The 12,266-nt window shown below is 35.8% G+C and overlaps 1 protein-coding gene across 1 annotated transcript; it reads right to left on the bottom strand.

Moving 5' to 3' along the window:
* Nucleotides 1–8,299: 8,299 nt before the first annotated feature.
* LOC149564391 (putative polyol transporter 4) lies at nt 8,300–12,051 on the bottom strand. Its single transcript, XM_089827440.1, has 2 exons — nt 11,813–12,051; nt 8,300–10,233 (listed from the first exon to the last, which is right to left on the bottom strand). The coding sequence occupies exons 1-2, from the start codon at nt 11,958–11,960 to the stop codon at nt 8,753–8,755; spliced, it is 1,629 nt and encodes a 542-aa protein (XP_089683566.1). The 5' UTR covers nt 11,961–12,051; the 3' UTR covers nt 8,300–8,752.
* Nucleotides 12,052–12,266: the final 215 nt, after the last annotated feature.

Genomic DNA, 12,266 nt, shown 5'->3' with positions numbered 1-12,266 from the left:
CAAAGAGGGAGAGAATATTACCAAGTTACCATTTAAATCATAAGTCAGAGTATGTTGTGTAATTACCATCTTATATGAAAGAGGGATAATCTATATTAAGCGATTTTTCAAAGAGGGAGAAGCTAAATCACAAAGAATAGATATGATTAGTGGTGTTGCCAATATAGTTGGTGGCACACATTGGTGTTAGCATCAAAGATATTTATAATTGGTATCATAGAGGGAGAATTGCAAGTGAGTGCAAGGGTAAGAATTAGAATGAAACTAAGGACATTAATGAAGGTCTATATCAAATCATAAAGGGATTTTTTATTGTTAAATCATGAGAACATCTTTTGCATTTGCATGGTAACTAGAGTTGTTGCCATCAATTCCAAAGAGGGCTATTGTTGGAAACTACAATTGGAATAATTATGATGTTGTAATTGATATGAAACCTAGAGGAGAGACATTTACTAACATTATAGAGTGGCATATTTGTTAATTGACGAAGAGGATTTTGAAAAAAGGAGATGACTAGATGAACTAGTGACGTTGTTCAGTGGTGATGAGCAAGTATGATGGAATTACAATGGGCACTTGATTAGTTAGTATTTGGAAAGACATGTATTATTTAATCATCCTATGAAGTATAGATGCGTTGAATTAAATACAAGAAAATCCTAGTAAAATGTGGTTAGTCAATGAAGGAGATGAAAGAGAAGATTAAGGAACTTAAAGGTTAGCTAAGAAAAATAGTATTAGTCGTGATAGTTATTGCTCAAAAATTTGATGAGGCATTCTTCCCATGTTCATTTTGGGGGAGAAAAGGGATAATGAACATTTCCATTTTTTTATTTTTTAATAACATTTATTATAAAGGATAATGAAAGATAATACATATTATTTATTAGATTTAGGTAATTATATTACTGATTAAGTTTTTTTTAAGAAGTCAGTTGTTTCTTATTAGGTGTCTATTACTAAATTAGTTTTAATAAAAATTGTATAAATAAACTATCAATTTTATTCATTATGTATTAATGATCTGCAGATCATCATAATATTTTATTTGTTGTTTTAAATTTGTGTAATACCATCACCATTTCATCTCTAGCACAAGAAAATATATAAGCATAAAAAATCCCTAGGAACAGTATTGACATCTTTCAAACTTTAAGAGATAATGGAAACAACATCACTAAAACATGTATTCACTCCCACATTATGACTAGTGGATTTCACCCAAAGCCAAAGTACAAAAATATTCAACTTGAGCACCTAATTTACCAGGACCATTCTAACATAAAAACCCATGCTCTCCCAAGTGGTAACTAGAGCCAAATATCTAGTGGCCTATTGTGCAATGCCTGATGCATTTTTAACGAAAGTTGTAAATCCAATGCTAAAACAAAAAAAGAAACCATTGATTAGATATTAGTATCAACTCACATAAAATACTCTCAATCATATATTTTTGCACTCTTAGTCAACTAAGTGAGGTGGTTAGAAGGGAATTGTTTATTCCTCTAAGACTTCAATTGATTTTAGGGGATGCATTATTTTCCCCTCCATGGAGTCGTACCTAAGTTTGATACATGCAACACATCATGAAGGGGAATCAACTTTCCATTCTCTCTTAAAACTAAACATTCCATTTCCCAATTAGGTTGAGTTTTGACAAGTTCCCCATATAAATTTGGATTCTGGTGTTCTTCTCTTTATAATTGGGAATTACTCTCTAACTCCTATCATATAAAATGACACTCCACTATCTATATATCAAATACTCTGTTTGCTAATAATACATGTTGTGAGTGGAAAAACATTCTCTCTTATATTAATGATCTTATATGCATTTTTTGAAGTTTTTATTTACAGTTTCCCTTTATTATTTGTTCTTCATTTGTGGACAATCACTAGCATAGTGGTCAAATTTGTGATAGCATAACTCTTGATCTTAGACAAGTCACTCTCCTTCTTCTCACTTTATGGATTTATTCTTTGCTAGACCCCTTATTCACTTTCTATCATCTTTATAGGGTAATATTTTCCTCTCTCACCTCACTTCTTTTACTCTTATTGGAATGGGGGCGAGGTTGGCCAATCGCTCTTTTGCAAGAATATATGTTGTCTTCCTTTCATAGACTGCTAGGATGTCAATGCATGTAGAGGAATGGATTGAGGTACCTCCCTGGTTGTGACTTCCATACTACTCATGGGCTAATTAGATTTTCATGCTCCCCTACTCCTACAGAGGCTAAAATGAGTGCTCCCTCCAATGTTGTGAATTGGTGGCTTTCTTTATTGACAATATTTAGCCTAATTTCCTATCAATCCCAACTTAGCAAGATTATGTTAGAGTAATTAGATATTTCCTAATTAAATCTAGTTTTTTAAGCTAGACTTTATGTATCTACTAATTAATTATTTTATTAATTATTATGATGCAACCTAGGTTAGACCTTTTTAGGGTTCAAATCTCCTTTATAAGGATGATCTCTCTTTGTAATTTTATTTATTCACTTTCGATATAGCAATTTCTTTTTTTGCTCATCAAGAATGTCTCATCTATAGATCTGGTAATTTCAACCTCCATAGCTTCTTGTTTCTCTCTTCTATGACATGTGTTTGCATATAGGCTACTCTTGGGAGCTATGGGTTTGATCTTTCATCAACTTCAACATGGTATCAGAGCTCTAGATCTTCATGCCCATGTTCTGTTCTTGAGAGATTTGACATCAATTTTTAGATTTGTAGCTTTTAGAGGATTTTGTATTGGATTTGGGGGGACCTATTTTTTGGAGCACTTTGAGCCCAAACAAACATCACTACTGAGCTCAGAGCACTCAAAAAAACCCCATTTCTATATAAAATACATACAATTTGGATGTTATTGAAATCAGAGGCAAAAAAGATTTTTCTTCCAAGTTGTTTTGACTTGGGCATGCTTCTCGAGACAAAGGTGATTTTTTTATTTTATTTATCAAAAAATCTTTGTAAATATTTTTTACAAAGAGGCACATGCAGAATTTTTTTTTGGGTCTCGGCTCTCCACATATATTAGAGGAGAAGGAATTTGTCTTTGTGGGGGTTTATGGATTTTGTATTCCCATCTACCTACAATGGCCCTTGGATAGACCAGTACTTGTGTTCTTTTCTATAAATTTGGGAGAGGAATTTCTTTGGGCACAACATCTTGCTTTTGGGGCATGAGTCATTTTTTGTACCCTACCTAGTCTCCAAGTAATCGTATGGCGTTTGCAACGAAAGTTTTTTCAAAAAAGGTGCTGAAATAAATTTTTGAGCCCCATGCTTCTCTAATAAAGTTGACCCTACCCATGTGACACTCACCAAATGTGCTCTACGCATAGACTTTGATATTATGCACTGACACAACTATGCCTCAAGATCTAAACTTTGGGAGATCTCCATGATTTGTCACATGTTTTTTGGGATAAGCCCCCTATTGGTGATAGTCAAGTAGCTATTTAATGCAGTAATTTGGAGGCACAATGTTCAAAATTCATGAGGCAATGTCCACATAGGCCATTGGTCGAGCCTCACTAGTTCCTGCACTATCTCGAAAGCCCTTTCTTGGGCTATCCACCTAACAACCTTTGCTATGCATCCATGGTAGTTTTTTTGGATTCTTCATGGCAATTTTTGAGATTTACTAGGTGGTTTATCCAATTTAGCACAATTATTTTAATTTTTTGGAGACTGTGCAGTTTTTGCAAGAAAAATTGGGGTTTATCAACAAAATCATGGCATTTATTTTAGCAATGCTCTATCCTCTTTGACTCAAAGTAGTATCTACTTCTAGTTGACTCTGGAGTTCATGCCCATTTGGGTGCATGCTATTTTGGGCATGTTGACTTAGCATTTTTTATGTCATGTCAAAAAAGAAGCAAATTTGTTGGAGGTGTTAGCAAATGTTTTTTTGGGTGCTATGTAGATAATTGTTTCATACTTTTGATTAGGTCTGCACCCCACCTATCTCTCTATGAACCCAAGAGTTTGTTTATGGATCTCATTTGTAGCCCAAGAACCTAGGTTTGAGCCATTTCAGTTGTCGTACTCCCTATGATTAGGTCTTATGGTGACTTGGAGAAATTAATGGTGAGACCTAGAGCATGCTCAGTCCTTTTAATGATTTGCATTTTTTATGGCACATTTTTTGAGCATGTCCATCACATTGGCTCATGTTCAATGATTCATGCACCATGTGGATTATTGAAGGCAAGGTGATTGGTAAGAGGTGTACCACCCTTTGAGTTGTTTTAAAGAATTGACAGTGGTTTCAATATTTTAGAGAGTGGTATCTACTATTGGCCACCAATTTTTTAATCTAGCACTAGCCCTTGGTTTTCTAATTTTTTTCTGATGGCTAGAAAATATTTCCAATAGGGATCATTTTTCAAGAATTTTTTTTGCCTCGACAGTCATTTCACCATCAAATTTGGGCTTGTCCCTTGCTGATGTCAACAATGTGTCAGCACTACATCATCAACCTATTTGTCCTTCAAGCTCTATTTGGACCTACATTCACATTGTTTCTCATATCTCAGACATATGGACTTCGCTTTCCAAAAACAAGATATTGTCAGAAAGCTAGTTCTGAGCCTATCATAGTGGTATAGGTGTTTTTCAGTTTTGATCCTTTTTTATGGCTTTTTTTGCTATCAAAGTCAGGGGTACATTTTTTCACTCCAAGAGACATCTTGAGCATTCGATCTCCGATTTGGGAATTATTTATATCATTAGAAAGGTCTTTCTGATCTCTTTCTAGTGATGCTAGTTGTTTATCTAGATTCTTCTCCATGCACATTTTATTCACTCTTTTATATTTTTGCATTATGGTGGAGATCTTGGTTGTTTCAGGTCTAAGGATCAATTTTATTGCTTTAGATTTTTTTTGTGGCTTGTAATTTCTATTGTATTAGTCTTATGTCTCTTTTGGTCTATTTAGATATCATTAGTATGCATTCTTGCAAAAGCATTAAGATAAAGTGTCATATTACATTTGTACTTTCATTTTAGTAGTTTTTCCTTATTTTGCCTTTTGATTCAAGTAGTGTCATCTGAGGACACTCATGTAGATTATTATATTATTAGGATTCACTATATCTTATACCTTATTGTACATGCACTGCTATGATTAAAGTACATATGGGATTTGATGTTTTGCCTTTATTTTCCATCTTCCTTTCTCTAGTGAGTTTCCTTTTTATGACATTAGCCTTTGACATGTCTAAGAAATTGATCATATTAATATACACATATGTCTTCTTTTGTGCATCTTGATCGTGGTTCCTTGTCATGCAGTTATTTTGGCCCACTTCTCTAGTTTCCTATCACCTCACCCTTGTCCACATTGGGGGGATTCTTCTATTTTTTCTCATGCTTCTTTGTTTTGATTAAGTGAGCTATGTATTAAATATTTGTTCCTATGTAGTAGGCAGATGTAGTGACTGGGTACCTATGCATTTTGGGAAGATGGATCATCTACCATATAGACACTCTTCTTTTTGTTCCTACTTTAGTTGCAACCTTCCATGTTTTATTGATCAACTCTTCAAGCTTTGGTGTTTTATGCCATATATATCTTTGAGTTCAATTTTTTGCATTTGTGTGCCTCTTGAGTCGATGTAGATTATAGTCTTCTCTACCTACTCAAATTCTATTTCAAGGGAGGTTCTTCAGATCAACAGTTACTTTTGACAAAGCTTTGTAGCTTCTACATACTTCAGTGGTGTTCTTCATGATCATCTTTTATTCCTATCTTCTAGAACATTCCCTATTTTAGAGGCTTCTTTAGTCCTTCACTAGTTTCTTTTAGCATGTTTTCCATCTCTTTTTGGAGTAGGGGTTTTCCCATGTAGTTTTCTTTATTTTTCCTCTTTTTATAGATTTGGTTGTGCTTGGGTACCTCATCAGACTTTGTTGCTAGGACCCAAATCTACTTTCAGTAGTAGGTTCTAAGTTTTTAGCTACTCCCTAAGTTTATCTTAAGGGGGCGTGTTAGAGTACTTAGATATTTCCAAATTAACTCTAGTTTTCTTAAGCTAAACTTTAGGCATCTAATAATTAATTATTTTATTAATTATTATGATGCAACCTAGGTTAGACCTTTTTAGGGTTTCAATCTCCTTTATAAGGATGATCTCTCTTTGTAATTTTATTGATTCATTATTGATAATAGCAATTTATCTTTTTTCTCATCAAGAATGTCTCGTCTATGAATCTGAAAATTCCATCCTCCATAGCTTTTGGTTTCTCTCTTTTGTGATAAGTGTTTGCATGTAGGTGATTCTTGAGAGTTGTGGGATTGATCTTTCATCAACTTCAACATAATAACTTGAACAAAGATATCTCAGCACTTAGTAAATCCATTTAGAGTTATTCTTACTAGTTCATCATCATCTATCTTATCTTCAATAGTTTCTAACTTGTCTTTTATAAGTCTAATCTTAGTGAAGTAACTTGTAACATATTCTCCCTTGTTCATCATTGTATTCCTCAACTTCTTTTGAGATTCATCTTCCAACTAGTGGTAGCATTCTGGTATAGACTCAAAATGGTATTCTAATGTGATTCATTATATCTAACTCAATGATATGTAGAACTATTAAGTCCTTGATAATGTCAAGGATTAGCTTCCTCATTGTGGCATCATCCTTCTTGTATGATAAGAGGTATGGTGAGTCTTTAGGTACAACTAGAACACTAGTCACATATTCCATGATACCATTCTCATAAAGAAATTATGACTTTCCAAACACCAAAAAATGAAGCTCCATCCAATATATCTTGATTTCTTAGACCAATTGAAGTCATCTGAAAAGATAAAAATAACAATAATATTAAAGAGGTTGAAATATCTTTTATAAATCATTGATTTCCTTTCCTTGGCCTATGCTAAAAAATCATACTCTTAGATCAACTCTAATACCATGAAAAAAGTTATTATAGTTACTCATTATCAAACTCCTATAGTATATAGACTATTTGACTACCAAAAGTTAAGTCACAAAAATATTGAATAATAACACAATTGTAACTACACAAATAGAAATATAGAAAGAAATATGCAACAAAATGAACATAGTGTTTTTTGGAAAATTTGTCTTTAAAAATTCCCTAAGGGAGAACTAGTATTACAAATGAGGAATTACATTAACTTCAACAAATTAAGAGATACATGGATTGAATGCATCTTTCTAGAAGAGCTCTAATAATAGCCTCCTCCAGAAATTCTTCTCCCAATTTCTTTTTTTATGATTCCACCCTACTACCATTGACTCTATTTATACTACTCTGACAAAATAAACCAATGGCTAAGATTTAATTACAATCTACAACTAAGATAAATAATATCTTAACAAACCTTAAGTCTCTAAGAAAATCAATAAATAAATGTCTCATTACCAAGAACTTGATGAAAAAAGTAATTAGTTACTAAATCCTAGCTAATGGGCAAACAACTTATGAGCTACCAAAACTAACATCTATAAAGTCCTACATTATAACTATTTGAGTAAATGATTTTTCTATTTTAGTATGAAGATGGCTACTATGCATTAATAGAAAAAAATAAAACTTCTAAGGGTTATATTCTTACATATATACACTAGGTTCCCTCAAGTTTCTAGGATGGGGATGACAAGGAACAATGGGACGGGTTTCCAAGATGACATTTTATTTTGTCAATTTTGAGATAGAGGGAGACAACAAATGGGTACAAGTATATAACAATAGGAAAATTTAAAATATATAGAGAAATTTAAAATATTGATATGAAAACATAGATAAAGAATGTACTTATACATAACAAAGCCTTAAAATATAAGTATCAGTAGAACTCATATGCCAAATTTGTGTTACTTTGAGAGTTAATGTCTAATTTGTTCTAGAAGTCTAAGTCCCCTAGGTGTCCCCAAGTCTTTGAAATGTTTCTAGAAGAAATATCTTAACAATATAATTATAACACTAGAAGTACCATAAATCAAAAGCATATAAAGTAGATCATATATATGCTAAAAGTACCATAAATATCTAATGTGAGGAAATGAAATATGCACTTTTCTCCTCTACATTTAATTTATTCTAGACATATGCTTAGAATATTATTATTGTTTTCAAGTAATAAATTTATACAACTTGCCAAAAAATCAAATTGATATTTTTATTAATCAAAGAAGATAGACAAAAAAAATGCTAAACCTCCATTTAAAAAATAATAAAAATTGATATTTAATTTAATACATTTAGAATATGGAGAGTTGATATTTATGAGCCAAAGTTAAAGATATATTAATTTTCATAATAAAACTATTTTACTAATATAAATTCGCATAAATCATCTCATCAAATAAATGATTGAAATATATTGTTTTCCTTTTGATATTGTAGATGGTTTGATATTCAATACCATCTCTGTACTCACGAGATGAGCTCTGACTTAAAAGCTGTTGTTTAAACCAAATCATAATAATCGCATAGAAAGCTAGACTTATATATATATAGCCCTCTGGCCGAGATCCGAGCCATTTGCTGCTACTTTCCTCTTTACCCATCGAAGCTTTGATTATCTCCCGTGCTTAATGCTCCGTCAGTGCAAAGCCACAACCGAAACTATATAAGCATTGACCACCAGTGGAAACAATCGCCAACCGTCACAATTAAAATTCACAAAAGCCAAGCAATAAAACAGAACATTTCAGAGATATCTCTGCGCACGGCATCAGCACAGTAAAGATTTCATTGCCTTTCATGCTTCCTGAGCATGACTGCCCTCTTTTACCATCTTCTTCATTTGTTCATTCTCATCTTTCCCCTTCTCACCAACTCCAACATCATTCCCCATCTCCACCTGAGACAAACCCGGCGTAATATCATGCTCGTACCCAATGTGAAAAAACGCTACAATCTCTTCCAAAGTCTTCCCTTTCGTCTCCGGCACCAGAAAATAGATGAACAAAGAGCACAGGCCCGAAATACCGGCGAACAGAAAAAATGCTCCGGGAACGGTGATCGCATCCGTCAAGCTGAGAAAGCTAATGGAAACAACGCCGCTCAAAGACCGGTTGACGCCCACGCCAAGACTAGCGGCTTTCGCCCGGAGCCTCAGCGGAAAAATCTCCGACCCGAGCACCCAATTTACCGGCCCCATTCCGATGGAAAAAAACGCCACGTTCCCGCAAGCCGCAATCACGGCCAAATATCCGGCGGCCTCGTGTGCGACCCCCGGAGCGTTTCCGATGAACTGCAGAGCCAACGCCAAAACCAGCAAAGAAACCGTCGATCCGATCGCGCTCGTTAACAAAAGCGGCCGCCGGCCGACCCGGTCGATCAGAAACGCCGCCAGCACGACAAATCCGGCCTTGGCGAATCCGACGGCCATGGTTGCCCCAAGAACAGCGCCCTGGCTTTTCATACCGGCGGCCTTGAACGTCGTCGGAGAATAATAAACCGTTGCATCGATTCCCGCCGCCTGCTGAAAAAACTGCACGCCCAGCGCAATTATCAGCATCCGTCTCACCGGCGCCGTCGGCCGGAAAATCTCCCTCCACTTCGCCTCTCCGGAGGATTTCTCCATGGCGCCGCCGCCGTCGCCGGAGGCTTTCTGTCTGGCGTACGTGATCCCGTCCTTGATCTCCGCAAGCCTTGCATGCGCCTCGGATCGGGACTCCGACGTGCGCAGCAAGACTTTGAGGGCGTCGTCGTTGCGGTCTTTCATGACGAGCCACCTCGGACTCTCCGGCATCGCCAGGACGCCGACGCCAAGAAATATCGGTGGCAGGACGCCCAGGCCGAGCATCACCCGCCAGTTCAGGTGCTCCGGCAGCCCTTTCAGTGCGTAGTTCGCGATGTACCCGATGAAAATACCGACGTTGATGAAGATCTCCGGGAAGCACGTGAGGGCGCCACGTGTGGCGGCGGGAGCAACTTCTGCCGTGTAGACTGGCGCGATGAGGAGCGCGTAGCCGACTCCTATTCCGCCGAGAAGCCTGCCGACCATGAGCCATGCGAAGGATGGGGCCACCGCCATTACTACGGAGCCGAGAAGGAATATGACCGCCGCGAGGGCCATCGTCCACCTCCTCCCCACCGCGTCCGATGTTCTTCCCGCTAGCCCTGCCCCCACCAGTGATATCAGGTTCAGTGATCCGATCAGCATTTCTACTTGTATGTCGTTCAACCCCAGGTCTCTCCGTATGAATATGGCGGCGCCGCTCATCACTCCCACATCTGCAACAACAACAACAACAAGCCATTGTTAACTACATTCATAGAGTCAATAAAGTGCACTCTATTGTTAGTGTTTTTGGATTTGATTGTGTGTCATGTTTTAATATCAATGTTCTTTGAGCTCTCTTTCATCATGGTGATGGATTGTAAACTAGCGTGATCTGAAATGTTTATGCAAAAACTTCCACAAACATTAATAACTACATTAGAATTGTTAAAATCCAATGACATCAGTCATTTGAAATGTCAATGAAAAAAATATACCCAAAAATAGTCAATAATCTATAGTCCATTTCAAGTAAAGATAATTAATGAAGTTCTAAATAAATGTTTGCCACCAGCTTTCCTCTTTTTAATGATAGATCAGTGAATATTATCTAAAATAGATGCTCGTGCTTTGAGATTTGATTGTGTGTAATCTTTTCATATCCATCCACATTTTTTCCAATCATGTTCTTTTGATAATGAATTGTGTGTAATCTTTTCACATCCATCCACATTTTTTCCAATCATGCTCTTTTGATAATGAATCAGTGAATTGTCTCGAAAATGTTTATACAAAAGCCTATACACAATCAAACCCAGAAACACAAACTACTACTCCATTGATTGTAGGATTCTAATAACACTGGTCCTCTAAAATATCCATCAAATAACATACCCAACAAAGCTTAAAGCAATTTTCATCGAGACTTAATCAATCTTCTTCCATTAATAATTATTCAACTGTTTATTCTTAAACAAGTTTCACCAGGAATACTCTTCCATGATCCAGCATTTCAGATGGACACTTTTCTCGTCCCTAACATGATTAGATAAAACATACCCAACAAATCCAAAAACATTCTCTGTCAATATAATCATAACTAGTATTCAATAAATCTTCTTTATACATAAATTATTAATTCTTTATTCCCAGACAAGTTTCGCAAAGAATTAGGCGTCCGGGTCCCTCTTCCATAACCATGGTGAGAATTTTTTTGTGTTATACACAATATTTTCACCTTTTTAAGGATTTTTATTTTATTTTAAATAAAGTAAATTGAATAAATCTTTTGCTCACCAAACGGACAGAATTTAAGCTAGGAACATGAATAATGAAGTTTCAACATAAGTTCTAGCTGGAATTACGCACCCAACATTTCATACATCAGCCTAAATTTACAGCTCCGTAGACAATTTTCACATTCATGTTATTGCAAGTACCATTCTACCAGACATCAATTAGCTGAATATGACCATCCTTATTTATTGAGATAAGAACCGCTTGTCTTCATTACCTATACCCATTTCTCCATGGCGCTTTTGAGCAAAGTGGTACCCTTCCTGCTTCTCTAAAGTGGAGCATCTATAAGATATCCAAACCATTTTCATATACAGTGGATTCTAAACAATTTTGAAACCTCTAATAGCTTTGCAAATATCTACCCAATTCAATTGTGCATAGCATTTTTAACTCTACATATGAGAGCAGTAATGAAACCACCTTTTAATACAAATTATTCTTATAGTACCATAGAAATTTTGTGAAAGAAAGCATACTATAAACATAATCACATAATCTTATCCAGAAGCATACCATAGCCAAGCAAGATGGAGTTCATGGAGGCCAGCACTGCACAAGCAATTACAAACTTGTTAACGGGTTTCTTCTCATTGATTGAATCCTCCATGTCTAGCTCCTTAACCTTAGAACTCAAATCCAGAGCTTCTGTACTCATCACCATCTTTTTTCTCTCTTGATGCACTCACTTCTCAGAGACAAATTTCCACCATAATGGAATCCGCCACCTCCAAGTACTACCAACAGAATATGTTGAGACATAATGTTCATGATGGTCACTTATATAAATCAATTGGGAAGAGAAGGGCCCTACCATTTTGGTGGGTAATTTTTGGTTGAAATATCTAGGATGAAATTGGAAAGAGACCTTTGAACCCACTTAGACATATTTTACCACATGTAGCACATATAGCTGTTGATTCACGAGAAGTCTAGCTTTTAATTTATCTCTTATCCAAAGAATCATCGG

The sequence above is a fragment of the Cupressus sempervirens genome, chromosome 4 (assembly GCF_028749045.1).
Source record: "Cupressus sempervirens isolate cs-2001-9-10 chromosome 4, ASM2874904v1, whole genome shotgun sequence".
In the NCBI taxonomy this organism is placed as follows: domain Eukaryota; kingdom Viridiplantae; phylum Streptophyta; class Pinopsida; order Cupressales; family Cupressaceae; genus Cupressus; species Cupressus sempervirens.
Note: the sequence above shows the minus strand (reverse complement) of the source record. Positions and strands in the feature narration are given on the sequence as shown.

Bases quoted from the DNA above. Each gene is read 5' to 3' on its own strand.
- LOC149564391 (XM_089827440.1), bottom strand. From the start codon at position 11,960: ATGGTGATGAGTACAGAAGCTCTGGATTTGAGTTCTAAGGTTAAGGAG. The intron at 10,234-11,812 runs GTATGCTTCTGG...TTGTTGTTGCAG, and splicing joins CTCCATCTTGCTTGGCTATG to ATGTGGGAGTGATGAGCGGC.